This window comes from Protopterus annectens, chromosome 9.part0, assembly GCF_019279795.1.
Source record: "Protopterus annectens isolate FY-2018-M chromosome 9.part0, PAN1.0, whole genome shotgun sequence".
In the NCBI taxonomy this organism is placed as follows: domain Eukaryota; kingdom Metazoa; phylum Chordata; order Ceratodontiformes; family Protopteridae; genus Protopterus; species Protopterus annectens.
Window position 1 is genome coordinate 656,808,585 of NC_056743.1, and position 27,330 is coordinate 656,835,914.

A 27,330-nucleotide genomic window follows, 5' to 3' on the forward strand; every position below is an offset into this window, starting at 1 on the left:
ACACATTAAACTGATTGTTTTCATGTTAATAACAATTCTACTTTCAAATAATTTGTCGAACCAGGAGTACTACAAAGGCAGTTATATTGCTGATGTCTTCCTGTGGCAGACAAACAATCTAGTTATTTACAGAGAAAATGAGTGAATGGACAAAGTCTTTGAACAGTATTTTTTATTTTTACATTTTCTGCTTCAACTTGAATGTCTTTGCAGGGTTATAAATGTGTATGTCTCTCCCAGTTTAATGAGTATTTCATTAACCCCTCAGATGCATGGCCATTTATCTTTAAACAGTTGTTTTTATTAGTGATAACTTTGTACCGATTTGCCTGAGCAGTTTAAATTCTTTTGTCAAAGTGCATGATGAAAGTACCTTTCAAACCTGTTCATTGGCATGTTCATCCCTTGTTGCATGAACTTACAAAATTTCCTCTCCACAAGCATATCATCATACTATCTACGATTACTCTATCTGTTGTTGCATATTGTAGGTCATACTCTGTAAAGCCACCAAAACTGTAGTACATGGTAGATTTTTATTTAACCCATTATGAGAAGGAGGAAACCTGCTAAAGAAGGTGCAGCTGTTCTAGTCATCAGTGTATGTGGCACAGAAAGCAATATCATTTACATATTTTGGATATCAAAGAATTTTAATAGAGCTAGGTGAGAGTTGTATATCTTCAGAACTGATATTTTCTAAAAGTTCAGCTAAGCAATAGGGCGACATCAGAGTGACATAAGTCCGCAATTCCTGTTACAAGAAAAAGTCAATTTAGTGATGAACTATCTTTATTCTATACTTAATTATTGTTTTTTTTACATAATGTAATGGTTTTGCAGCTGTGTGTATTCATTCTAAGCTGGCCAAAGTAGAACACAGACTCTGATATACTAGTTGTAAAGCCAGAAGGCTGCACTTAAATCAATCTCTATATCCATCCATTTGGATGGGTTGTTATAGGCCCTAACCATTCCCTACCCCAGGCACCCACATTCATCTTGCTCGAAGGCAATGCCCCTTATTAAACCATACCTCCCCTTAGGGAGAGTCATGGATAAATGCCCTCCCACCCTGGATTGGCACACCCTTCCCTCCCTGCCACTCCATCAACTGCCTGAACCGCTACTCAAACCTGGGTCATATGTGCCATACTCAGGGCTTTATCCCTCTGTGCTAATGGAATATCAATGCTTTAGTCATTTTTGGTTAGACCTTCCTTTACAAGCTAGAATCCTTTATGTGAATTTTCTTTGAACACTTTCTAGGAACAGCAAAGTTCACTTACAGTATAAGAAGAATTGTATTCAGTGATGAGTCTGATATGAGTTGCACATATTTATTAATAAATATAAAATCCTTAGTGTTTATACATTCATATAAAAGACATGCCAACCTCCTGATGCGCTTATTCTCAGCTAGATCAGCATTACTTCTGAAGAATATGTTCTTACCAATCAGTACCCACAGATCTTTATTGCATTCACCAATGGCAATGCTTGAACACTCAAAACTATTGGTTGAGTAACACATACAGGGCATTGCATTTATGGTAATTAAAGTGTGATCCCCTAGCATTTATCCTTTCAGTATCAGAAGATAAATAACTGGTAAGGGTAATGATGTCTTATCTTTGCTTATAGCATCACTGATTTTTATGTCATCAGTATATTTTACAAAATAATACTTTGTTAATGAAGGAAAGCAAAAACAGGGCTAAATAGGATAGGTCCAAGTACTGAATCTTGGGGTACATCAACACATACAGACTTCTCTCTGAAGCCTGACCATGAATTAGAACGAGTTGATTCCTTCCCATTAAACAAGAACACATTCAACAGATGAGGTGAGAACTATTATCTTGAACAATAAGGCTATTAATAATGATATTATCTGGTAAACTATCAAAGGCCTTTGCTTAATCTAGATATATAACTGAGGTGCTAAGTCTTACATCCATAGCCCAGCTTGCAGGATCATTAAAGTGTGTTAGGCACAATAAAGTCTAGTGCCCTTCAGAAAGTCATATTGTATTGACACCAGTAAAGTAAGTATAGAAGCTGATGTTTACAAGAAAGGAAAGCAAGTACCTTTCAAAACATGTACTTGAAATGGAAGCATTACTGCTTGACCTGCACTTCTCAGTCTTACCATGGCAACCCATCGTGTGTATCAGGTGTCCGCAATGAAGGGACAATGAAAAAAGGAAGCAAAGAAACAAGTAATTCAAGCAAGAGGTGAATAAACTGACCAGAAATATTATCAGATCCCAGAGGATTACTGGGACTAATCTTTTTTAAGAAGAAACAAATCCATTTCCCTTGTATTGGATAAATAAAGGCAGAGAACAGACAGTAACCAGATCAGGCTCAGTATTTTACTATACAGACTAAGCTAGTAAAATATGGGCCAGATTCCAAAAGAGCTGCTGTTATGGTAATTCTGTCCTGATTCCAAGAGACTTGCTCACAATGTAAGTGACTTACTTCGGAGTAAGGCCTATCTTTAAACAGGGTTACACTGGAGTTCAGATCCAAAACTCCCACTCACAGTCTGCTCTCTGTGTAAGTGGTCACTTCCACTGAGAGCAAGTCCTGGAATCAGGCTCATTGAAGAAAAGTTGTTTAATATTGTCTGGATTGTAACAGCCAAACCATCTTTGGATAGGGGGTCACCATGGTGATTATTATTATTTTGTTTGTAATTCACATATTTAACGAACATCTTTTTGTTGTTCTCTGTTATATCTATATGCTCTGCATAATTTGCTTTGCATGCTAGCATGGTATGGCTTAACTACAATGTTTTTCCCTTGGAGCCTGGGTTATGGCTGAAAAAGGTAAGTATGGTGCCCACCTTCTCTGTTATCAAATTGCAATCAATAAATTAAATAAATGTATGATTCTTCTTCTTCACTGGTTTTTATTTAATTTGGTATCTTACTAAATGGGGGGTATATTTGTTTATCACTTTCTGAGAAATGTAGCCAGAAAACAGACTATTACAAAGTGAGCCCAGCTGCTCTCTTTTTCATTGTTGCAATTTATTGCCCAGTCTGTATTAGCATGTGCCAGTCTAGCTCCAGTCAGGTACAGTTTACTCAAATTATAAACAGATGATGATCTACTAAACCATATGTTTAGAGCTATTGATAGGCAGTTGAGGTTTCAGTTTTAAACTAATATTTGCTTTGTTGGTAAATAACAGGTCCAAAGTATTGGTGTTATTAATTGAAAACTGTTATCATCATCATCATCATCATCAGCCCCCTTTTTCCCATTTTCTGTATGGGCTTGGGCTGTTGCTTCCAGTCTTGCTATTTCTCTGGATACAGTGGCGTTGTCCTACCATCTATACAGTCATGCCTGACTGTCACAGGTCTTTTCTCATGCAATCCATCCATCTCATTGCTGGGCATCTTTGCTTCTTCCTGCCTTCTTCCTGTGTCTCCCAAATCTTATTCACCAAAGCATTTTCTGCTTTCCTGCACATGTACCCAAACCACAGTAATCTGCTCTCTTTGTTTTTCTGTGCAATTGCTGTCATTGTTCTTTCATGTTTCCCAGAGTGTGCATCCTACCACCCATCTCAGGCACTTCAACTTAATCACCTTTAGCTTTCTCAGCTGCTCTGCCTTCACTGCTGAGGCTTCTATATTATACAGAAGTACAGGACATGAGTGTTTTGTATAACCTACTTTTTAGCTTCTTTGGCATTCTTTTGCCACACACTAGTCACCAACACTCTGTTTCAGTTGGCTGCAGTGCCTCTGATTCTACCTTTGACCTTTCATTCTCCAAAACCACCCCTTCCACATACTTGACAATATTAACCTGTTCCCACTACTTTCCTTTCTATCTCAATGTTCAGCTTCTTCTGATTTACCCACATCTGCTGCTATGACAACTGTCTTGTCTTAACTGTTTTATACCACGTGCCTTCAGTTTTGCATTCCATTCCCCTACCATTTGCTGAAGTAGAGCCTACTTGTAATGCCACATTGCATACAGCACCTTTGTTGATATGTCACTTCCAGCCTGTTTACTAATGTAATGTATCACTAGTAAGAACAGCCGTGGGCTAAGAGCGGAACCCTGATGAACCTCCATTCCCAGTGGGAATCCCTCAGTGAGTCTGAACACTGTTTGAAATTGTGTCATTGGGCCTTCATACATAACTTGCAGTAATTCTACTTATGTTTCAAAGCATCACAGAATTGCCCAGATTAGCTTTCTTGTAATTTTGTCATATGCTTTCTCTAAGTTCAGGAATGACGACTTGGAACCTTCCTCTCTACCCTCCTCTCTTTCATCTTTCTCATTACAAATACTGGGTCTGTTGTGCTGCATCCTGATTTAAATCCTAACTGCTCATTTGCCTTCTTACATTCTATTACTCTGCATCATAGGTCTCAACCTCTTAAGAGGCCAGTGTGGAACACAGACCCTAACAATGTGTGACAAATGGTCAAAATGTGAAACACCCTATTTTTGCACTGCGCGAAATGTGCCTTCGCCATGGAGCATGGTAGAACATCTTTAAAATTCAATAAGACACACTTCTCAGATCCCAAACCTTTATTTATCTGCAACACCATAACCACACCATAAGTAAATGAAACAGCATTTTACAAAAATAAAAATCAAATTTACTACATTTCCTACACAGACATTACAAGTCACACAAATGATTTTAGTTAGACCAAGTTAAATAGCATCCTGTCATATGTTAGATGTAGACCTATTGCCATGGAGCATGGTACTTAACAAATGCACTTGCAACACACACATACACATACACACACACACACACACACACACACACACACACACACACACACACACACACACACACACACACACACACAGACACACACACACACCAATACTACCTGCATTTTACATACATCACTTTAGATGTTGTGTTCTACCCCTGTCCTACTGCCAGTTCTGAGCCTGGCAAAGGTGCCTAAAAAGGGTACTTAAAACCAGGGCTCCCTGTACTTTTATAAGAATGTGCCATTTAAGACATCATGCCTTAGAACTTTAGAGTGTAACCAAAGAATGCACAATCAAGTTACACTCTAAAGTTCTACCAGAAAAGAAAACTGAATACTTTAAATCATCTCATTACTATAAATAACTCACTTCTGACATCCATACTGACATTCCTCTCAACCTCTTAGTGCAAGAAATCTAGACAAGACCCTGCCCAACGTACTAGGGGTACAAGCAGCACAAAAAACAGAGACTCTAAATATTGCTCTGATAAACTTAGAAATGATGCTCTCATAAACACTTGGCATACCGTTTCTGCAAAAAATTGGCTTTTACTTTCAGAAATGTACTAGGGGACAAACACAAACAGACACTAAATATTGTTCTTATAAACTTAGAAAGTTGCTAGAATAACAGGACCTGACTTTGCTATCTTTGTTTTTGCATTAACTGTATGCCATTACTTTCAAAGATGTCCGAGGGGGACAAGCAGCACAGAGACACTTTAAATATTGCTCTTATAAAATGTAGTAAGTTGTTAGAATAACAAGGACCTGACTTGGCATACAGTTTCTCTAAAATGGCACAGAGACACTTTAAATATTGCTCTTATAAAATGTAGTAAGTTGTTAGAATAACAAGGACCTGACTTGGCATACAGTTTCTCTAAAAAATGTCAGTTACATTTAGAGATGCACTAGTGGGACAAGAAGCACAAACACAGAGACACTTTAAATATTCCTCTTATAAAACTCAGAAAGTTGCTTAATTAACAGTATCAGATGTACTAGGGGGACAAGCAGCCCAGAGATACTAAATACTGCTCTTATAAACTTAGAAAATTGCTGCAATAACAGGATCTGTGCTAGCATACCAGTTTTAAGGATAGGGAAATACTTGCCTAACCATTAACCTTAACCATTAACATTAACCCTAACCACTGCAGCTAAAACAGTCACTTACCTCTACCTATATAAACAGCACCAGCAGCTTAATACAATCCACGGCACAAATGATGATCCAGCAGGCAGCAAAATAAACCTCAGCCTTTTGATCGGTCTCACTCCACCAAAGCAGCAGCAAGCACTGTTCCTGAACCTGAAGTCCATTCAGCTCACTAACTCCTCTCCTAGCAGGCTGGCTTCCAAGTCCCGAAATCTTCACCTCAGCTGCTCCTTCCTTTTCCCCGATGCCGAAGTTCCCAGTCTTCAGAGTTCCTCCTTCCAAGTTGTTGTTGCAAGCAACTTGCAAAAAGTAAAATCCCTCATTCCTGGAAGCCTTTTCAAGCCATTATTTTGGCGTGAAAAGACATCCCAGAATGAGATTGGCCTGTATTGGGGAGCTCTCATTGGCTCCCGTCCCCCTGAGAAGCTTACTTGATTGGCTCATAGACCACATTCACGATTGGCTGTAAATGCGGTCTACGAGCCAATCAAAAACTGCAGAGCACAGCCAACACTGTGTAATGTGGAAGGGCAGTACAGGTATGCATTGGTTTGTATACCGCAATGCCGATTGGCAGCAATTGTGATATACAAACCAATCAGAGTTCATGTAGCGGAGCCACAGCTGTTCATTGCGGAACAGCAGAACAGTGGCTTCGCTTGTTGTTAAATGCAAACTGTTCCGCATAATCCCGAGCACTTGGATGTTCAACTCTGCATATTTATTTATTAATCACCCTCTCGACACTTTCATACAGTGTGACAGGAGTGTGATATCTCTACACTGCCCACAGTTGCAAATATCCCTGTAGTTCTTGTACACTGGCACTAGAATGCTTGTTCTTCAGGCATCAGGGATATGCCTTTCTCTCCATGCTGCTACGAATAACCACAGGAGCCATTTCTGCCCTTGCAAACCCAACATTTCAGTCATATCTACTGTGACCTAATCTGAGCCTGCTGCTTTCCCTGACTTCATTTTCATTAGTGCTGTTCTTACTTCTTCTAGGGTGGGCTCCCTCTCTCCTCTCAACATAGGCTGTGTCTGGGGCACCAGAGCTCTGTAAGGCTTTCAACATTTAGAAGTTGCTGGAAATACTCCTTCCATCTGCCTTTGATGTGCTGTGGATTGGTGAGCAGGTTGTTGCTAGCATCCCTCATGAATGATGTCAGATGACTATTGCTTATTTATTTTATTTGACCCTCATGAATGATGTCAGATGACTATTACTTATTTATTTTATTTGACCCTCATGAATGATGTCAGATGACTATTACTTATTTATTTTATTTGACTTTGTTTAGTAGGAAAGTCTGACTAGACAAGGCCCATTTTCAGCATAGTTTCAGGAAGAAAAGCTCCAGTGAATGACATTTACATTTACACTTTTACAATATATGATAAGCAAAAAGTAAATTTACAATAGTAAAGTTTTCAGTATACAGAAGTAGCAATCCTAGAAGTATATTTCACTAAAGTTCAGCAGATTGTACATCTGAGTTTACAGTGTACAAGGCATATTGTATTAGTCAAATGTATGTGTGACAATCAGACAGGTGGGCTATCCATCATGACAAGGCGAGGGTTAGAGAAACTTGGAAAATACGTATGAATGAAGTATGGGGTTTGAAATATGTGAGATAAGAAAAATGAGTGGAAAGAAAGATAATATTTTACATAAGAGTTATAGTCATCATAGAGAAAGACGTCTAGGTACAGTGCAGATAAGGGCTAGTTACTGATGGCAAAGTATGTGAAAAATGATTGAAAAAAGATGTGGTAGATGAGTGTATAGTTAAATGTATGACTTAAGGTGGAGAAAAGGTAGTGGAACCTCAGCAAGGGAAGACTACATGAATGATATATAGGGGAGAGCAAGAACAGCTGAAGATGAGGAAGAGAACAGGAAAGATAAGTTGAAGTTTTTAGCTTTCCGGTCTTTGCCTTGTAACCTGATAAACTTTCTTTGTGCCATCTACTGAGTCACCTTCTAGAAGCTGGTAGAGTGCCTCTAATGCCTTGTTCTTTACTATTAGAACTGTTCTTTTAGCCTTCTTATTAGCCAACCAATATTCCTTCTTAGGCTGTACATCTTTTCTGTCACCCACTTTTTCTTGCACTCCTTCCTTCCTTTGATAAAGTCACGGACTTCTACATTCCACTATCAGTGTTCCTTATATTCCTTAGTTCCATATCTGCCACTCCGTACCTGGATTGGCTGCATATCCTCTCTATAGTATTCATACATGCTCTTGTGAGATGCTGCTATTCTTAGACTCCACACCTTTCTTCTTCCAGGTGTGCTCTGTACCAACTCATAAAAATCAAAAAACTCAGTTCCCATATAAAATTTATTACTAGCCTGAGCCCACTTAATCCTGGTGTTGTAAAAGTCTCCTATGACTATACTTTGCCCCTTGTTACCTGGAATGGCAGAGCATTAGTGATCCGGACGTAGTGACTAACATTTTGTCTAGCACTTCTATACCAGACAATGGTTGTTAAGACTCGTCCCCATTTTACACCATCTGTTTCAACAATCTGAATTTCAGAAGTAGGACCAAGACCGTTAGTTTACTGTACCATTCTTTTCAGGTTACCCTGGTCTTAAATCTAATGTCAAGGTTTCATGCAGTGAAAGAATAAACTGAATATTGAAACAAAGAAAAAAATGGGGAGAAAAAAATGACTGTCAAACTGTCAGCTTAAATTAAAACTGCTCATGTTATCTTTTCCACTTCCATGCATTATACTCCACTATTCACAACCATCTCCTGTGGTTTTCACCTTTCTGTACTTATCCAGTGCCCTGAAATTCTTTTCTTTCTATTGTGTATACTTCAGATCTTACTCCATCTTTTTATCATCTTCTCCAGTGCTCTAGTCTTTACTTTTCATTGTCATTCTAACATTACTAATGCTTCCCTGATACTAACCCTCCATTTTTATAAATCCCTTCCAATTCTGAATTCTGTGCTGCATAACTGTACTTATCCTGCCAAACTAGCATTATCCCTCTATTTCTAATTTTCCCTTCCCCATACTCCTACATATCACTCATTTTCTCCCTAATATCCTAGACAAGTCATTACCTATTTTTTTCGTAATCCCTTTTCCAAACAGCAACTCCAGAACATCTATGAGTCTACTCCTCCACTCCACTTTAACATCTATTATAGGTCTACTCCTCCACTCCCTGTGTTTAACATCTATTATGGGTCTACTGCTCCACTCCCCATGTTTAACATCTATTATGGGTCTACTGCTCCACTCCCCATGTTTAACATCTATTATGGGTCTACTGCTCCACTCCCCATGTTTAACATCTATTATGGGTCTACTCCTGCACTCCACATGTTTAACATCTATTATGGGTCTACTGCTCCACTCCACTTGTTTAACATCTATTATGGGTCTACTCCTGCACTCCACGTGTTTAACATCTATTATGGGTTTACTCCTGCACTCCACATGTTTAACATCTATTATGGGTCTACTCCTACACTCCACATGTTTAACATCTATTATGGGTTTACTCCTGCACTCCACATGTTTAACATCTATTATGAGTCTACTTATGCACTCCACATGTTTAACATCTATTATGGGTTTACTCCTGCACTCCCCATGTTTAACATCTATTATGGGTCTACTGCTCCACTCCCCATGTTTACCATCTATTATGGGTCTACTCCTGCACTCCACGTGTTTAACATCTATTATGGGTTTACTCCTGCACTCCACATGTTTAACATCTATTATGGGTCTACTCCTACACTCCACATGTTTAACATCTATTATGGGTTTACTCCTGCACTCCACATGTTTAACATCTATTATGAGTCTACTTATGCACTCCACATGTTTAACATCTATTATGGGTTTACTCCTGCACTCCACATGTTTAACATCTATTATGAGTCTACTTATGCACTCCACATGTTTAACATTTATTATGGGTTTACTCCTGCACTCCCCATGCTTAACATCTATTATTGGTCTACTGCTCCACTCCACTTGTTTAACATCTATTATGAGTCTACTCCTGCACACCACATGTTTAACATTTATTATGGGTTTACTCCTGCACTCCCCATGTTTAACATCTATTATGGGTCTACTGCTCCACTCCACTTGTTTAACATCTATTATGAGTCTACTCCTGCACTCCACATGTTTAATATCTGTTATGGGTTTACTCCTGAACTCCACATGTTTAACATCTATTATGAGTCTACTTATCCACTCCACATGTTTAACATCTATTATGGGTTTACTCCTGCACTCCCCATGCTTAACATCTATTATGGGTCTACGCCTACACTCCACATGTTTAACATCTATTATGGGTTTACTCCTGCACTCCACATGTTTAACATCTATTATGAGTCTACTTATGCACTCCACATGTTTAACATCTATTATGGGTTTACTCCTGCACTCCCCATGTTTAACATCTATTATGGGTCTACTGCTCCACTCCCCATGTTTACCATCTATTATGGGTCTACTCCTGCACTCCACGTGTTTAACATCTATTATGGGTTTACTCCTGCACTCCACATGTTTAACATCTATTATGGGCCTACTCCTACACTCCACATGTTTAACATCTATTATGGGTTTACTCCTGCACTCCACATGTTTAACATCTATTATGAGTCTACTTATGCACTCCACATGTTTAACATCTATTATGGGTTTACTCCTGCACTCCACATGTTTAACATCTATTATGAGTCTACTTATGCACTCCACATGTTTAACATTTATTATGGGTTTACTCCTGCACTCCCCATGCTTAACATCTATTATGGGTCTACTGCTCCACTCCACTTGTTTAACATCTATTATGAGTCTACTCCTGCACTCCACATGTTTAATATCTGTTATGGGTTTACTCCTGAACTCCACATGTTTAACATCTATTATGAGTCTACTTATCCACTCCACATGTTTAACATCTATTATGGGTTTACTCCTGCACTCCCCATGCTTAACATCTATTATGGGTCTACGCCTACACTCCACATGTTTAACATCTATTATGGGTTTACTCCTGCACTCCACATGTTTAACATCTATTATGGGTCTACTTATGCACTCCACATGTTTAACATCTATTATGGGTTTACTCCTGCACTCTCCATGTTTAACATCTGTTATGGGTCTACTCTCCACTCCACTTGTTTAACATCTATTATGAGTCTACTCCTGCACTCCACATGTTTAACATCTGTTATGGGTTTACTCCTGCACTCCCCATGCTTAACATCTATTATGGGTCTACTCTCCACTCCACTTGTTTAACATCTGTTATGAGTCTACTCCTGCACTCCACATGTTTAACATCTATTATGGGTCTACTGCTCCACTCCACATGTTTAACATCTATTATGAGTCTACTTATCCACTCCACATGTTTAACATCTGTTATGGGTTTACTCCTGCACTCCCCATGTTTAACATCTATTATGGGTTTACTCCTGCACTCCCCATGCTTAACATCTATTATGGGTCTACTCTCCACTCCACTTGTTTAACATCTGTTATGAGTCTACTCCTGCACTCCACATGTTTAACATCTGTTATGGGTTTACTCCTGCACTCCCCATGTTTAACATCTATTATGGGTCTACTGCTCCACTCCACTTGTTTAACATCTATTATGGGTTTACTCCTGCACTCCACTTGTTTAACATCTATTATGGGTTTACTCCTCCACTCCACTTGTTTAACATGTATTATGAGTGTATTCCTGTACTCCACATGTTTAACATCTATTATGGGTCTACTCCTCCACTCCACTTGTTTAACATGTATTATGAGTGTATTTTTGCACTCCACATGTTTAACATCTATTATGGGTTTACTCCTGCACTCCACATGTTTAACATCTATTATGGGTCTACTGCTCCACTCCACTTTTTTAACATCTATTATGGGTTTACTCCTGCACTCCACTTGTTTAACATCTATTATGGGTTTACTCCTGCACTCCACTTGTTTAACATCTATTATGGGTTTACTCCTCCACTCCACTTGTTTAACATGTATTATGAGTGTATTCCTGTACTCCACATGTTTAACATCTATTATGGGTCTACTCCTCCACTCCACTTGTTTAACATGTATTATGAGTGTATTTTTGCACTCCACATGTTTAACATCTATTATGGGTTTACTCCTGCACTCCCCATGCTTAACATCTATTATGGGTCTACTGCTCCACTCCACTTGTTTAACATCTATTATGAGTCTACTCCTGCACTCCACATGTTTAACATTTATTATGGGTTTACTCCTGCACTCCCCATGTTTAACATCTATTATGGGTCTACTCCTCCACTCCACTTGTTTAACATGTATTATGAGTTTATTTTTGCACTCCACATGTTTAACATCTATTATGGGTTTACTCCTGCACTCCCCATGTTTAACATCTATTATGGGTCTACTGCTCCACTCCACTTGTTTAACATCTATTATGAGTCTACTCCTGCACTCCACATGTTTAACATTTATTATGGGTTTACTCCTGCACTCCCCATGTTTAACATCTATTATGGGTCTACTGCTCCACTCCACTTGTTTAACATCTATTATGAGTCTACTCCTGCACTCCACATGTTTAACATTTATTATGGGTTTACTCCTGCACTCCCCATGTTTAACATCTATTATGGGTCTACTGCTCCACTCCACATGTTTAACATCTGTTATGGGTTTACTCCTGCACTCCCCATGTTTAACATCTATTATGGGTCTACTGCTCCACTCCACATGTTTAACATCTGTTATGGGTTTACTCCTGCACTCCACATGTTTAACATCTGTTATGGGTTTACTCCTGCACTCCCCATGTTTAACATCTATTATGGGTCTACTGCTCCACTCCACTTGTTTAACATCTATTATGAGTCTACTCCTGCACTCCACATGTTTAACATTTATTATGGGTTTACTCCTGCACTCCCCATGTTTAACATCTATTATGGGTCTACTGCTCCACTCCACTTGTTTAACATCTATTATGAGTCTACTCTTGCACTCCACATGTTTAACATCTATTACGGGTCTACTCATACCTCTCAACTGTACAGATTTTCGCAGAATGTCCAGATTTTTGCCTCATATTTTTAGTCTGTTTTTCATAAAATTGTGGTTTTCTGGCAAATTAGTGGCAATTCATTAAATATTGAAGTTAAAAAATAATGACAGACATTTGAGTTTCAGAATTCATACCATTCAGACACTTCATGCTAATGCAAAACCTGTTATTCTATCAACTTTCTAAGTTTGTAAGGGCAATAGTTAAAACTTGTCTCTATTTTGGGGCCTTTGTCCCACTTTTATTCATGGCTTTGTCCAGATTTCTTGCTGTAAGAGGTTGAGAGATATGGGTCTACTCCTCCACTCCAGATGTTTAACATCTTTTATGCCTCTTTCTTTTTATTAAAAGAAGACAAAACTGTGCAGTACCCTCAACAGGTGATTCTGGAGTGGACTCTTATATCACGTTTCACACATTCTCCATTTCTATTCTTATTTGCTAGCTCTCTACCTAACTTTCTTTGCCTTTTTTACTTTTCCTTCTATGTTATCTTTACTGTTTCTCTACTTTATTTTACACACACACACACACACACACACACACACACACACACACACACACACACACACACACACACACACACACACAAACACACACACACATATATATATATATATATATATATATATATATATATATATATATATATATATATATCACTCATTATACTCCACAGATCCTTTTAACTCGACCTCCAGGCCTCTTTTATTTGCATAAAGGTTTTGCATTACTAGCATATGTCACCACTTTGCATGTCTAAATGCTGTATTGTTCTGGTACCCTTTTTATCTATCCAGCTATCACACCAAATAATTCTCTGTCTAGTTTTTACCTTCTTATTCTACTAAAATTCCCTCTCGTCATTCTTTCCTTTTATCATTCATCCACCTTTTCCAACTTTGTATTCCAGTTCTCCTCAGTATATTTGATACGTATTTTTACCCATCTTTCTTACTTCTCTAATCATCTCTTACAAATTCTTCAAATTCTTTCAGCTGAAATAGCTGTCTATTTTTAGTCTCGACCATTATATTATATCGAAAGTCTCTACAAATCCTTTTAAAATACTTTTCACAAACTCACGGAATCCCGTTGAATCTCGTACTCTCCTTTGTGATTCTATTGTTATTCCTATTCTAGACAATACTGCCATATATGATGGTTTCCGCTGCCTTCTTTATCACACACTAACTGTTGAAATGAAATTAACTGAATCCGTATTTCATAGAATTCTGCAATTTCCCATTTAGGATATTATCTGGAGATAATTGTTTAAGTTGGGATAGAGGTACTTTTACTAGCATATTCCCCTCATTTTCATCATTCAGACACTGGTTTCAGCAAATTGCTTTCAGTATAATGTAACTCAGCATATGGTTTGCCCAAAATTATGCAAAGTATATGTTATGTGCTACAACACCTAATGGCATATCACAAAATACCTATTATTGAAAACAAATTCGATGAATTCAAAAAGAAACTGTATGCTTTAAAGAATAATCAAATTGAGGTTGATTATTTAAAAGAATGCGCAAAGTTAAAACGCATTCCAAAAGGTTTGAGAATATTTAAATTTCCCAACAATGTACAAACTGGAACACCCTATTATTTTAAACTCTGTGATATTTTCAACAGGGCAGGGGTTGAAATGTTGGGTGCCATGATAGAGGAATACGAAGCCAAACAGAATGTACTTACAAATGATTTGAATGCATTGAATGACAACATTGTTACTGATTCTAATTTTTCCATGATAAAAGTTGAATATAGTAAAGTGTTTGATGATGTAGATACATTCTGTAATAAGGTAATCAACAGGAAAATGCGCAAGTTGGAGAGAGATTTAATTGAATATAGGGAGGGGGTGGCTTACCCCTTACATAGACTGCATAGGGTTGAAAATCAGAATATGAGTAATGAAGAAAATGCAGCTCAAAACAACTGGGGGGGGGGGGCTTTACACAGAAGTGAAAGGCTAGCTGGTAAAGAACGAAAAGGGTCAACGCAGGATTTTCACCAGCATCCAGGGAGAGCAGTGGGGTGGAAGCAGAAACCGCAAGCACCACGTCACTGGAACACATAGGTCCATTGGAAATTCACGATCCATCAAAGGTTGGGGGTACCAGTGTTGCTGTAAGCAAAATAGGAAAAAAGAAAGAAAAGAATAGAAATGCAAATGAGGGAATCTCAAGTATGGTGCAAGGGGCATGTAAGCTATATACTAAATCTAACTTTACCATTTACAATTACACAGAAATAGCACTCAATGATATTTCTTTTGATGTATTTACTAAAGGATTACATTTTGTTCCATCTAAAAATTGCAATATACCCCTTACTTTAATAGATGTAAAGTTGTTCACCAGAAGTCTTAACCTACAACATTTATTTAAACAGCAAACACACACACCCTCTGAATTGGACAGGAAAAGCTTATTTAACCCTCCCATGCATTTGTTAATCAAACTTTTTGAACAATTAGCGGAAAATGATCTTAGGAGTTTAAAACTCACTCAAACTGATAAAATAAATTTGAAGCAAACTGAATATGATTTCATTGAAATGTTAAAAAAGGAAAATATAAGAGTGATGAAACCGGACAAAGGGGGAGGTATTGTGCTTATGTATGAGAGTAATTATGATGAGCACCTCCACCAAATGCTTCAAGATGACAAACAATATGCAACGGTTTCTAGAAATGAGGTCCATATATATTGGTCTAAGATCAAGTACTGTTTGAATGACTACCTATTGCAAGGAGTTATTAATGAGAAATTATATAACTTTTTGTATGTTCCAAAACCAAGGTCACCTATAATATTTGGAATTCCAAAGACACACAAAGGACTTGATCCCTTGGCATTTAGACCAATAGTGGCAGGAAGTGGTAGTATAACAGAACCCTTATCAAAATTCATTGATCATGTAGCAAAGAAATTTATCCATTTGCTAAGGTATGTGTGTAGGGATTCCTGGGATTTTTTGCAAAATGTTCCTTGTAACAACTTTGAACCAGATGTATTAATGGTAACAATTGATATCAAAGATTTATTTCCAAGTATACCTCATGACATAGGACTCCAATGGTTTAGTGAATTTTTTACCCAAGAAACAAGCTTGAGTGCCAACTTAACCAACTTGATTGTGGAATTAATGAGTATGGTATTGGAGAACAATATTGTATTCTTTAATGGAGAGTTGTTTAAACAGCTTAAGGGAGTCGCTATGGGGGCACCGTGTGCTACCATCTATGCTAATGTTATATTACACAGGTGGGAATTGAAGAACGTATTCACCTCCCCATGGGAAGAACACTTGTTGTTTTATAGAAGGTTTTTGGATGATATTTGTATCTTGTGGAAAGGAACACATGACTCGCTCTCAGAATTTTTAACTCACATTAACAACTCGACTAGTTTTCTGAAATTCACACACACAATAGGGCTACACGAACTCCATTATTTGGATGTGAATTTGTACAAAGATAACAACAACAAAACCTTCCAGTCAAAAATTTACCGGAAGGCTTCATTCTCTCATTCACTCTTACATTTCCAAAGTGGTCACCCTTTTACACAGAAAAAAGGAATTCTTAAAGGGCAGCTAATCGGAGCATCTAGGATGTGCAGTACGGAGGGTGACTTCAATTGTGAGGTTCTGGTTCTGCAACAAATGTTCCTAGAGAGAGGCTACCCTTTGGACTTATTTCAAACACTACATAGGGAAGTAGTTAGCAAAAGAGATTCACTGTATTCCCCATTACTAGGTAAGGGTCTTATTTCAAATCAATTACCTAGCACAAAGGGAAATGAGTTTATGGGACCTAAATTTATTTACACACACTGTAGCCAAGCACAAAAGATAGAAAGAACTATTAATAAATATTGGCCATTGTTAACAGCACACGAAGATTTTAAAAATGTCTTACCTACCAAACCAAGATTCATTAGGAAAAAGGGGGTTAATTTAAAAGAGATGTCTGAAAAGAAGAAGAGAAAAGATAATGATCACACAAAAAGAGCTGGCACATACAAGTGTGGGGCATGCCACCAATGCCATGCAATTTTGGATGACAAAGGCATATATTTGCCTTCCAGAAAAATGAGAATTGAATCTCCCACGTATTTCACATGCAACTCAAGAGGAGTGGTTTACCTGGTGGTGTGCATGTTTTGTAAAAGTTTTTATGTAGGCAAGACGGAAAGGGAAATTAAGAAGAGAATGTATGTACATTTTTATGAAATATCTAAAAATAAAGAAACTAATGCTCTTTATAAGCATTCCCTTGTATGTCCGAACTACAATTTCAAATTCATGATTCTTGAGCAGGTAAATCGAGATCTAAGAGGGGGAGACTGGGAAGCCACTCTAGAATATAGGGAATTGGTGTGGCAACTTAGACTGAACGCAGGAAACTGGCCTGGGTTGAATGACACAATCAGTATTAAACCAGTATTAAAACTAAGAAGGGCCAGATTATGAGACAGTCTAAAGTAATAACACTCAAATATGTCATACATTTTAAAAGGAAAAGTCTTTGACACACACATAGATGTACCTATATTTACTTGTATCGACTAGAGTAGGATCCTGTTAACAACTACCCACAAATAGGTTTTCCCAGTAAAGGAATTCATAAGTACAAATAACAATGAAGTTATATTAAAGTTTTTTAAAAATGTAGCACTTTTAAATGCATCTAGCATATTTTTATTAATTAAGTGGATATGGAAATTTATGCAATATGAACATTCATTTTAATGTATTGAAAAAAATGCAAGATATTTTCAAAGAAAGTTTTAAGTATTTGTTCATGCAGTTTTGCACTTGAAATGGTGGTCTGTAATTGAATAATATTTTAATTACAAAATTGTTTAATTGTTTAATCAATGCAAGCAGCTATTTAAACTGATGTTTTACATTCTGTTATTAACTTGAAAAAGCTCGGAACATCCGAGCGAAAGCGCTTGTGATACGTGGTTTTAGTGTTTTGTTCTCGTGCAATAAAAGACCAGTTTTGGATTTATTTAAAGTTGCTGGCTCAGCTTCGTGGTCTTAACTTTTGTTCCTGGTTCCGTTCTCTGAATTGGTTTGGTTTATGTGCTACAACACCTAATGGCATATCACGAAAGTACCTTCCATGAAAGAAATAAGGACATCTCTTAATAAAAACAACTGTATTTATATTATGTGCATGAATCCAGTTATTCAGGCCTAGCACACTAAACAGAATTAATTTTTATTAAAGGTATTCAAAAGCATTGCCTATCATACCAGGTGTGGATAATGCAGTAATCAGCTAATACCATAAATTACACCTGGGCAGAGCACCTATGACTGGAAAGAGAAGGGTTTAACTAAAAGAGAAATGATAACATACACTTTTAAATGTATAGTAAAAGAGCTTCTGTTGCCACTAGATATACAGATACTACAGTTGATAGTATACTCCTTTACTCTTTTTCCTTTTTTAGTGGGGAGCCATGTCTGAATTCTACTTTTTACTTCAATATTTCTGAAGAATCCGGCTACTTACTTCTGCAAGGTAATTTTATACTCCAGTTTATTCAACTCTCAGAATAGCATTACATACGCATGCTTAAAGTACACTGGACTTTTTCTGAGAAGAAATGCCTCAAACAAGTGTATTTCAAATGCAAACAGTTTAGGACATTGCATGTATAATTTAGTAAGTTCAAAAGTCTGATTATTTGTCAATTGATTCATATCAACCATTTATTCAACGCTACCTTTTAATCACTTTATTCTTTCTACTTTTAATTAAAGCACCACATCTGACGGGACGGGTATTTCCTGAGTTTAAGAAGTGTCTGCATATTTATTTCATATATGAGAAACCATCAAATACAACTGTTAGACTACATTACTTGTACTGTAAGTATAATAAAAAATCAGTAAGAGTTCATAGGTTTCTGAAATCTACATTATTTTTTTTTATTCAAAGAAAGGTATCAGACTGTGGAATTATGTTTTCTCTAAAATCATCTCATGAACATATTTATAAATGAATGAATACAGACAGCTAAACACGAACTGTATCACATCAGTAAAAGTACACTGCTAATTTGCACAGCCCTCTGAATATAAGATTACCTGCAGCTCCATTCCACCATGAGAGTATAGTGATGTATCAGTGCTTAATGCAATGAGTTGTCTAGTACAAGTTGTACCACAAAGAATACTACAGCCATATCTTTTATGCACGATTGCCTTAATTGTACAACATTATTGTATATGTATTGCTGCTCATCAAAATATACATTGATCCAGTGATTTAAATTGTTGAAAACTGCTATACTTTTTCACATTCCTGATATTAGTAGTTCTGAGAGGTATGTGAATGATGTATTAACAATAAAGAAACAAGGATTATTTTGCAGTACTATTATTTGTATCCAGTAGGCTTAACTCAGATCTTTCCATTCTGGAAATAGGTAGTAAGTTAATTGATAGCTTTATTTAATGTTTTTCTTTCAGTATTTGATTTTAGTTTTTTTTGTGTATAAGCATGCATTTGTAATATGTCATGTTTAATCCCCTTGAAATGCTATGAGACCATGGTACCTGGGAGTCTTTTAAAAGGATGGTTCAAATTTTCACTAGGTTGTATATTTTTATTTATTTTTATAATGCTATGCCAGTCATAAAAACTACTATCACACCATCAACCCAATTTTGTGTGAAACAAGAATATAAACCAAAAAGGAAGAAAATGCCACTGTAACACAGAAGGCCTCTGGCTAACAAAGTTCACAAATGACTGCAAACTAGGAGCTATAAGCGAGTCCCCAAATGATGTGGACATCCTACAGAAGTGCCTCACTGAGACAGATGCCTGGTGTCAGAACCATGGCCTCAAGCTCAATGCCAAAATGTGCATTGTTATCCCCTTTGGTAAAACCTCTGTACCCATGACCTACCACATAGGTGGCAGTCTTTTTAACACCGAATGTGTGATAAGAGACCTTGGGACCCAGGTGGACAGTAGTCTCTCCTTTGATAATCACATTGCCACAGTACTCAGGAAATCCTTCTACATGGCACACCTCATCACAAAAGAGTTCTCATCCATGAAAAAAGAGGTCATTGTTCCCCTCTACTCGACACTCATTAGACCCATTAAAGAGTACAATGCCCCTTTTGGAATGTACCTCACAAGACATCTGCAGCAGCTGGAAAGGCCACAGAAGTACCTCACAAAGAGAATTACTGGCCTTAAATAGATGTCCTACACTGATCGTCTCAAAAAACTCCAGCTTTACTCTGTAGCATATCGCCTACTCCAAGGTGATCTCTGCCTAACATATAAAGCTATGTCAAACCCAGAGCTGTTGGACATGCTACACCTAAAGAAATCTCAATCCCTCCGAGCTACACGCTCTAGGGACCTAAACCTTGTCACCACAATAAACAGGACATGCTGGAGGGATAGATTCCTGTCCCAGAGACTTCCTATACTCTGGAACAAGCTACCCAAGCAAAGTTCCTCAATAACACTCTTCAAGAAAAATCTTGATGAGTGGATGGGAAATAGGAAATACACCCCGGGGATCACTTCTGTGGCTCTGCTCGACAGGGGCACAGGAAATTAGCTTTGTTTGGTTGGCGTAAGCCAGAGAACTTTGTTGGCTAGGCTTACTTAGGCCCTTAGGCTGATAGCCTAGTACCTACCTATGAACCTATGAACCTATAATTCTCAAATGAGGTAGCATCAAAATTTAGGGAAAAATATAGCATTTCTGAAAAGGAAGCACACAAAGAAGAAGAGAGATAGCTGTAATGCTTAAGCAAGACTAGACCAGGAAAAGCATTAAGAAATGCAAGGGCTCAAAGGGAAGAAAGCCGAGAGGGGAGATGAAACATTTCACTAGGACAAAAGTATGCAAAAAAAGACGAGAGGAAGGATAAGAAGATTGAAGGCTGTCAAGTACAAAAGATTGTTAAAGAATTAAAGCTACTAAATGAACACTTCTTGGTATTTGCTTACACTAGAAAAAAGCTTTATCATAATGTGTCGGAGGCAGTGTTCTGGGTCATTTTAGAGAGGAAATGGTCAAGAAGGAACTTCAAAGCTAAATGTCGATAATGTAGTGAGACCTACTATGATTCAGCCTGGCGTTATTAATGATGTAGTAATACCACAACTAACTATTCTTTCACAAATTATAGGAAAGTTGTACAGTTTGTGATGACGGGAATAGGGCAAATGTTAGCCCCCATCTACATTGGCCCTGGTATAAGTAAATTCATGGAATCTAACCTGAAGAAGGGACATTTTACACATCGGTAGGGCAATAAACTCAAAGCAGCATGATTTTACATCAAGACGTTCACACCAGAAATTGAACAGAAATCTTTGATTTGATAGGCTGAATACTGAACCAGAAAGAGACTGTAAATGTAGCCTATTTAGATTTTAGTTACTGGCTTGCTTATTTGATGTGTCATGCATTTTTGTGTCTCTATTAAGAAATAAATTTGCTATTTTTAACAGTTTCTACTTGTACTGTTGTGCAATTTGTGACTTTTGCAGATTATAGTTTCTACTTAGAGTTCAGCAAGGCATGTCAGTCCAGAGTGGCCGTTTATGTCATTGAGTGTTATTTCATTAACAGAACATCTCCATGACTTTGTTATTTTTTCCCAAGTTGGTGTGAGTTTGCCTGGGTGAAGTTGTAGACAGACACTTGTTAAATATAAGCACCTCCAGTCTTTTTACAATATTCATTCCAAATAATTTACAGATATTTCCTTTTAATGAAATGTCTCTCAGTGACCACAGTAACAGAGCATACCTCTCAACTTTACAGATTTTCATAGAATGTCCAGATTTTTGCCTTATATGTCTGTTTTTCATAAAATTGTGGCTTTCTGGCAAATTAGTGGCAAATCATTAAAGACTGAAGTTAGAAAATAATGACAGATATTTGAGTTTTAGACTTCATTGAAGGTTGGGTGTCGAGCTGGCACCTCGGCGTTTCGTAAAAATCTACTGCCAATCATTAGCGGACCGGAGTTCCGCTGTGGCGACCCCTTGCCGGGAAAAAGCCGAAAGACAAACAAACAACCCTTCAGAAAAGTCATGCTAATGCAAAACCTGCTATAGTATTAACTTTCTAAGTTTGTAAGGACAATATTTTAAAATTGTCCCTATTTGTACCACTTTTTCAATGGCTTTGTTCAGATTTATTACTCTAAGAGGTTGAGAGGTATGTACCTGAGATAAAGTTAGCAAATACATTAGATAGTCTCGGAGAGGGTCATATTGTCATAACATGAGAGTGTCATATAGTCTTAACATGGGTACAAAACTGATTAAACTTGATAAAATAAGTCATTGTAAAGGAGGCTACTCAGAAGTAAAGATGGTTTCCAGCAATGCATCACAGAGGACAATCCATAGGCTGGTGAAATCTAGAATGCCTAGAAGACAAAGTATTATGTTTTTTTGCTAGTGTCAGAGAGCTATAGAACAGGGGTGAGGCACAATAAGACAGATAAAATTAAAAAAGGCATGGCAAGATTGAAAGAATGCTCTAAAACATTGTAGCCTAAATTTCATCTCTATGCAATCAAGTTTAACTATTTTTGTATTATATCTGTAGAACACATATCTTGTCTGTAGTTGTAAAACAAGCCACAGAAAATGCATATAAAGCTAACATTTCAACTTTTTTCTTATAGATGTGTAGGTCCTAAAAATCTAATGGATGTTACACTGAGCTTGTTTAATTACAGAAAGCATAGGAATATTACAGTCCAGTTATCATCTATTAAGACTCTCAAATCTGTACCAGAATTGGCATAATTAATACTATAAATCTTAAATAAAATAATTTGTGTCTCTAGATACATTCATTCCAGTCATTTTAAGAGAACTTGTTGTTAAATCCAGTAGTATCAGCAGTCAGAAAACATTAACATTGTTATTTACTGTAATAACCATAAACAAAAAGCAATAGCTGTGTTTCAAGATAGTATCTAAACTTCATTAAACGTATTAGATATATTAAACATATGTTAAAATAAATTAACTGTTGAAGGAAACAAATCAGAATGGAAAGCTGCATGGGTTATATGACTGGAGTGTAATGGTATATAAATGAGAGACTGGACTGGAAAGCTTTACATCTGTGACAGGTAGCAAAACAATTAAGAATGACTGAATCATAAATCTCTATATTTCTTGCTAACTAGATAAGATAGCAAAAGAAGCTGTCAGTACATAGAGGATAATAAATGTGAGAATGTGATGGCCTATAACATTCACAAATGGCTCATTTAGAAAAATATTTAGTGGCATTAAGGACGGCGAGGGCTCTGCCATACAATATAACCTGCATTCTAGCTGGGAAAGACACAGTGCTCCTAAGGATCTGGATTGGTGGTTGGATTGTGAATGCAAATTTAAATTGTGAAACAAGGTTGGAGCAGCAAAAATGATGCAATTTGTTAGACATTGTGAAACAAGGGCAGGGCAGCAAAAATTATGCAATTTGTTAGACATTCTGAAAAAGGGCAGGGCAGCACAAATGATGTAACTGTTAGAATGTACGTAACAGGGTACCAGAGTTAACTGGGTGCCAGTTTATTTGCTATAAAGCTATGCAGTGTTGTTCAATACAAGTGGAAAACAGCATGAACCTACAGGCTCTATGCCATGGTCTCTGTGTCATGGTCACCGACACAAGAATTTTGAATTCCACCAGAGTTAAAAAATGTCTGTCAGTATACATTAATGAATCCCCACATTGTATCAATTAGTGCTGAAAGAGCACAAATGTTGGGAAAGTCATGCTCAGTCTGAGGAATGCATTCAACTTTTCATATCACTGGATTTAAGTCAGGGGGTTGTAGTCTGCAGATCTTGTTTAAACCACAGAGCTGGCCAGTGAGTTTACCCTCTAGGAATTGAAAATTATAAATGGACAGTTAAGCTAAAATTCTGCCACCTTCCTATACAGTGAAACGGAGAGACAGCATGATGGGGCTGATATGTTTAGGAAGGAAAAAACAATCTAGCCCTATAGCAGTCAGTTTTTCTTAGCATTTGTTTTAGTGAGGCTGGAAACACTTTACTTAATAGAAAGACATGCATTCATATTGCACAAATAGATCAGAAAGAGGTCTTTTTTGGGGGGGGGGGGCTGAGGAAGGCTTTCTAATACATGCCATGTCATCTACGAACTCAGTTACCTGAAGTTCATAAAAACCAAACAAAAATGAGAGTAAATGAATAGAAGGGATAGACCAAACACAGAACCTAGGGGTACAAAATAATTTACTGTTTGAAGGTTAGAATGCAGTTATCACTCTTAACCTGTAATATTCTGTTTGACAGATAGTTGGAAAACCAGAAAAAAAGTTTAATTTGCAAGACAAGAGAAGAAAGCAACTGAAAAAAATGAGTAATTTTTTAGATTAAATGCTTTAGTGACATCAACAATGATGATATTGGTCTGCAATCCCTTGCTCATACCATTAAGAATATCATCAGACACTAACATGTGACAGTCATGGCAAACAGTGTGTACAGCCATGCTAATTCCTGCATAGGTTAACATATTTGTTAATGAATGCAAGGATTTGAGAGGATACAACCAGCTTGTTCCTAGATCTGATAAAATGGAAGCAGATCTGTAATAAGGTGTGTGTGAGGCATGAGTCATCTAAGAGACGGGTACTGCATGTTTTCATATGTTTGGTATACAGAATGGGAAAGGGACAAGGTTAATAAAGAGAGAGTTAGAGGTCTAGAAATTAAGTGACTAGATGTTTTGAGAATCTTGAATGATGGCAGTCAGACTCAACGACATCAGATTCAGAAAGGAAAACAACGATTTTTAAGGATTTCTGAATAAGAGAAAATGCTAAATTGAAACGGATGGTGTATATCTCAGGAAATGTAGCATATCTAAAGAAAGTAGAAAAGTGCATCCTGAGTGGTATGGCAAATTCATCACTAAAGAAAAAGTCAGCAGAGCATGGTTATAAATGTTTGATGAATAAAGCAGATTATCCATCAATCGGGTCAGGTTTCCTTCTTCCGGAAGGCTCTGGGATTGAAAAGGAGTTGGTGATTGGCTACTCAAAGGAGCATAACTTTGTGACAGAACATTATTTTTTGCAAAGAATTGTGAATAATAATGGAGTCACATACATTACTGTGTTTTATTTCCTCTCATGCTATTTGAAATAATGAAGCATTCGAAGCTATCAAGTTCATTGGCCATCAAAGGTCTGTTTTCATCCCTGCATCCCGCATGAGTATAAGTGACTGTATTTATTCTAATAGGATATAAGATAGTTATAGAAATAGCTGAAAACAAACTTTATATCTATGTCAGTCATAGATTTGTTAGAGTTGAGATTATTAAGACAAACAAATACAAGGTGTTTATCTGTGGCCAAAACAATCTGCTGCAGATGAGCACTGGTGGTGGAAATGGCTTTTTTAGCTGTTCACTGAAAGGTCATGTACATTTTCCCTTATGACCAGAAGTAAACCAGCAGGTTAATATATTAGGCTGTTTTTATGGGTACATTGTATTAAGAAAGAATGATTGCAAGCATGGATATTAGGATTACTGGGTTTATCACCTAGTTGGATATATTTTAAATGTGCTAGTAAGGCAATCAGGGATGTCTTAATAGCTGTAAAAATATTAACATTCTGGGGATGTAGCCAACTAATGTTGTCTTTGCATCAGTTCTAGCTGAGCTAACAAAGTCTGCTATGCCTCACTGCAACAAAGATGCAGAGGAGAGGGGAGATGCAGCAGGCAATGATGTGAGTTACTAAATGTTTTAACAATGTCAACAGTGCTCAAAGTAATCCATAACTGGCAATTTATTTTTTTCTGTGTGACGTTTGTCACTATTCCTGCTGGGCATCAAACTTCCCTTCAGTTGTATATGATTATTCATTCCTGTCCCCAGGAATTCCACCTGGGATCAGGACAGGAACTGACTAGAAGGCAACAGCATTGTAGCTGCTACATGGATGGTTTATGCCATCGCTGGCATGCCAGCAATGAGGACATTTTTTGCACTGCCCCTGGCTGGGAGGACATGCAAATTATATAATTGTAGAGACCCACAGTGACTCAACCATATAAGTGCATACTTCTGTATACCCATCAGAGAGCAGCTTGATCAGTCTGACATCTGTCCTCAGGCCACAAATTTGCATTACTGTCCCTCCTTCAAGAGACTGCAGCAGTGGGCAGCTGGCTCCACACCACTTCCTCACCAAGTCTGGGTTGCCCATCCTTCCCTGCCAGCCCTGTCCGATGACCAAGCTGGTAATCAGTCTCAGGCCACCTGGGCTGTAGGCAAGGCTTTAACCCTACATACCTGTCTTATAACTGGGCATTTACATGCACGATCACATACAAGGTGTTTTTTGGGAAACTTAATAAGTGATCATGGCAAAACACATTGCAGATTTAATATGTTAAGATAATAAGCTTGCCAGGGTGTTTTTTAATGCCCCCTTAACTAGGTTTTGTGACTTGGAGTTTGTCTATAGAAGTTGGGAAATAGTGGCCCTTGTAACACTCAGTAGAGGTATTATTTTTACACAGAAAAAAAACTCAGTGCTAAACTAATTGAAATGATGTATTCTGGCTGCAATGACTTGAGACTTAAAGACTCATTAGGAAACATTTTTTGGCATTAATAATAATTACACTTCAAGGTTTGTCTGTGTGTTTCACTTTAGATAACTCTTGAATTCTCAGTAGTTTAAAACCAGTGAATCTGTTTTCTCTGAGGTTTCTGAAAGACCAATAATTGATCCAGACATAAATAAGGGTATTTCATCCAAGAACAAGGAGGTCATAACATCCCTGTATTCCTCCCTTATCAGACCTATTATTGGGTATAATCCACCCTTCGACATGTACCTTGCCAAGCACATGCAGCAGTTGGAGAGACCACAGAGGTTCCTGATCATGAAAATCCAGGGTCTCAAACACCTATCCTGTACAGATAGGCTAAAAGCCCTGTCCCTCCACTCAGTCTCATACAGACTGCTCAGAGATGACCTGTGTCTGGAATACAAAGCCATCTCAGACTCAACCTTGATGGAGTTGCTGCATATCCATAAGACAAACTCCACTCGCACAACCCACACGCAAGGCCTTAACCTGGTCTGTGACATTAATGGAACTTGTTGGGGGGATGGATTTGTGTCCCAGAGACTCCCCCATCTGTGGAATAGACTCCCTCTCCATGTCAAGCAGAGTACC

The 27,330-nt window shown here is 37.6% G+C and overlaps 1 protein-coding gene across 1 annotated transcript in view; it reads left to right on the forward strand.

Annotated features, from left to right (window-relative positions):
• LOC122811414 overlaps nucleotides 1–27,330 on the forward strand; it is a 63,024-nt gene that overhangs the window by 19,772 nt on the left and 15,922 nt on the right. The window contains exons 3-4 of the mRNA XM_044083245.1: nucleotides 18,532–18,602; nucleotides 18,845–18,952. Of these exons, the coding sequence (XP_043939180.1) occupies nucleotides 18,532–18,602; nucleotides 18,845–18,952 (179 nt within the window). The remainder of the gene's footprint in view (nucleotides 1–18,531; nucleotides 18,603–18,844; nucleotides 18,953–27,330) is intronic.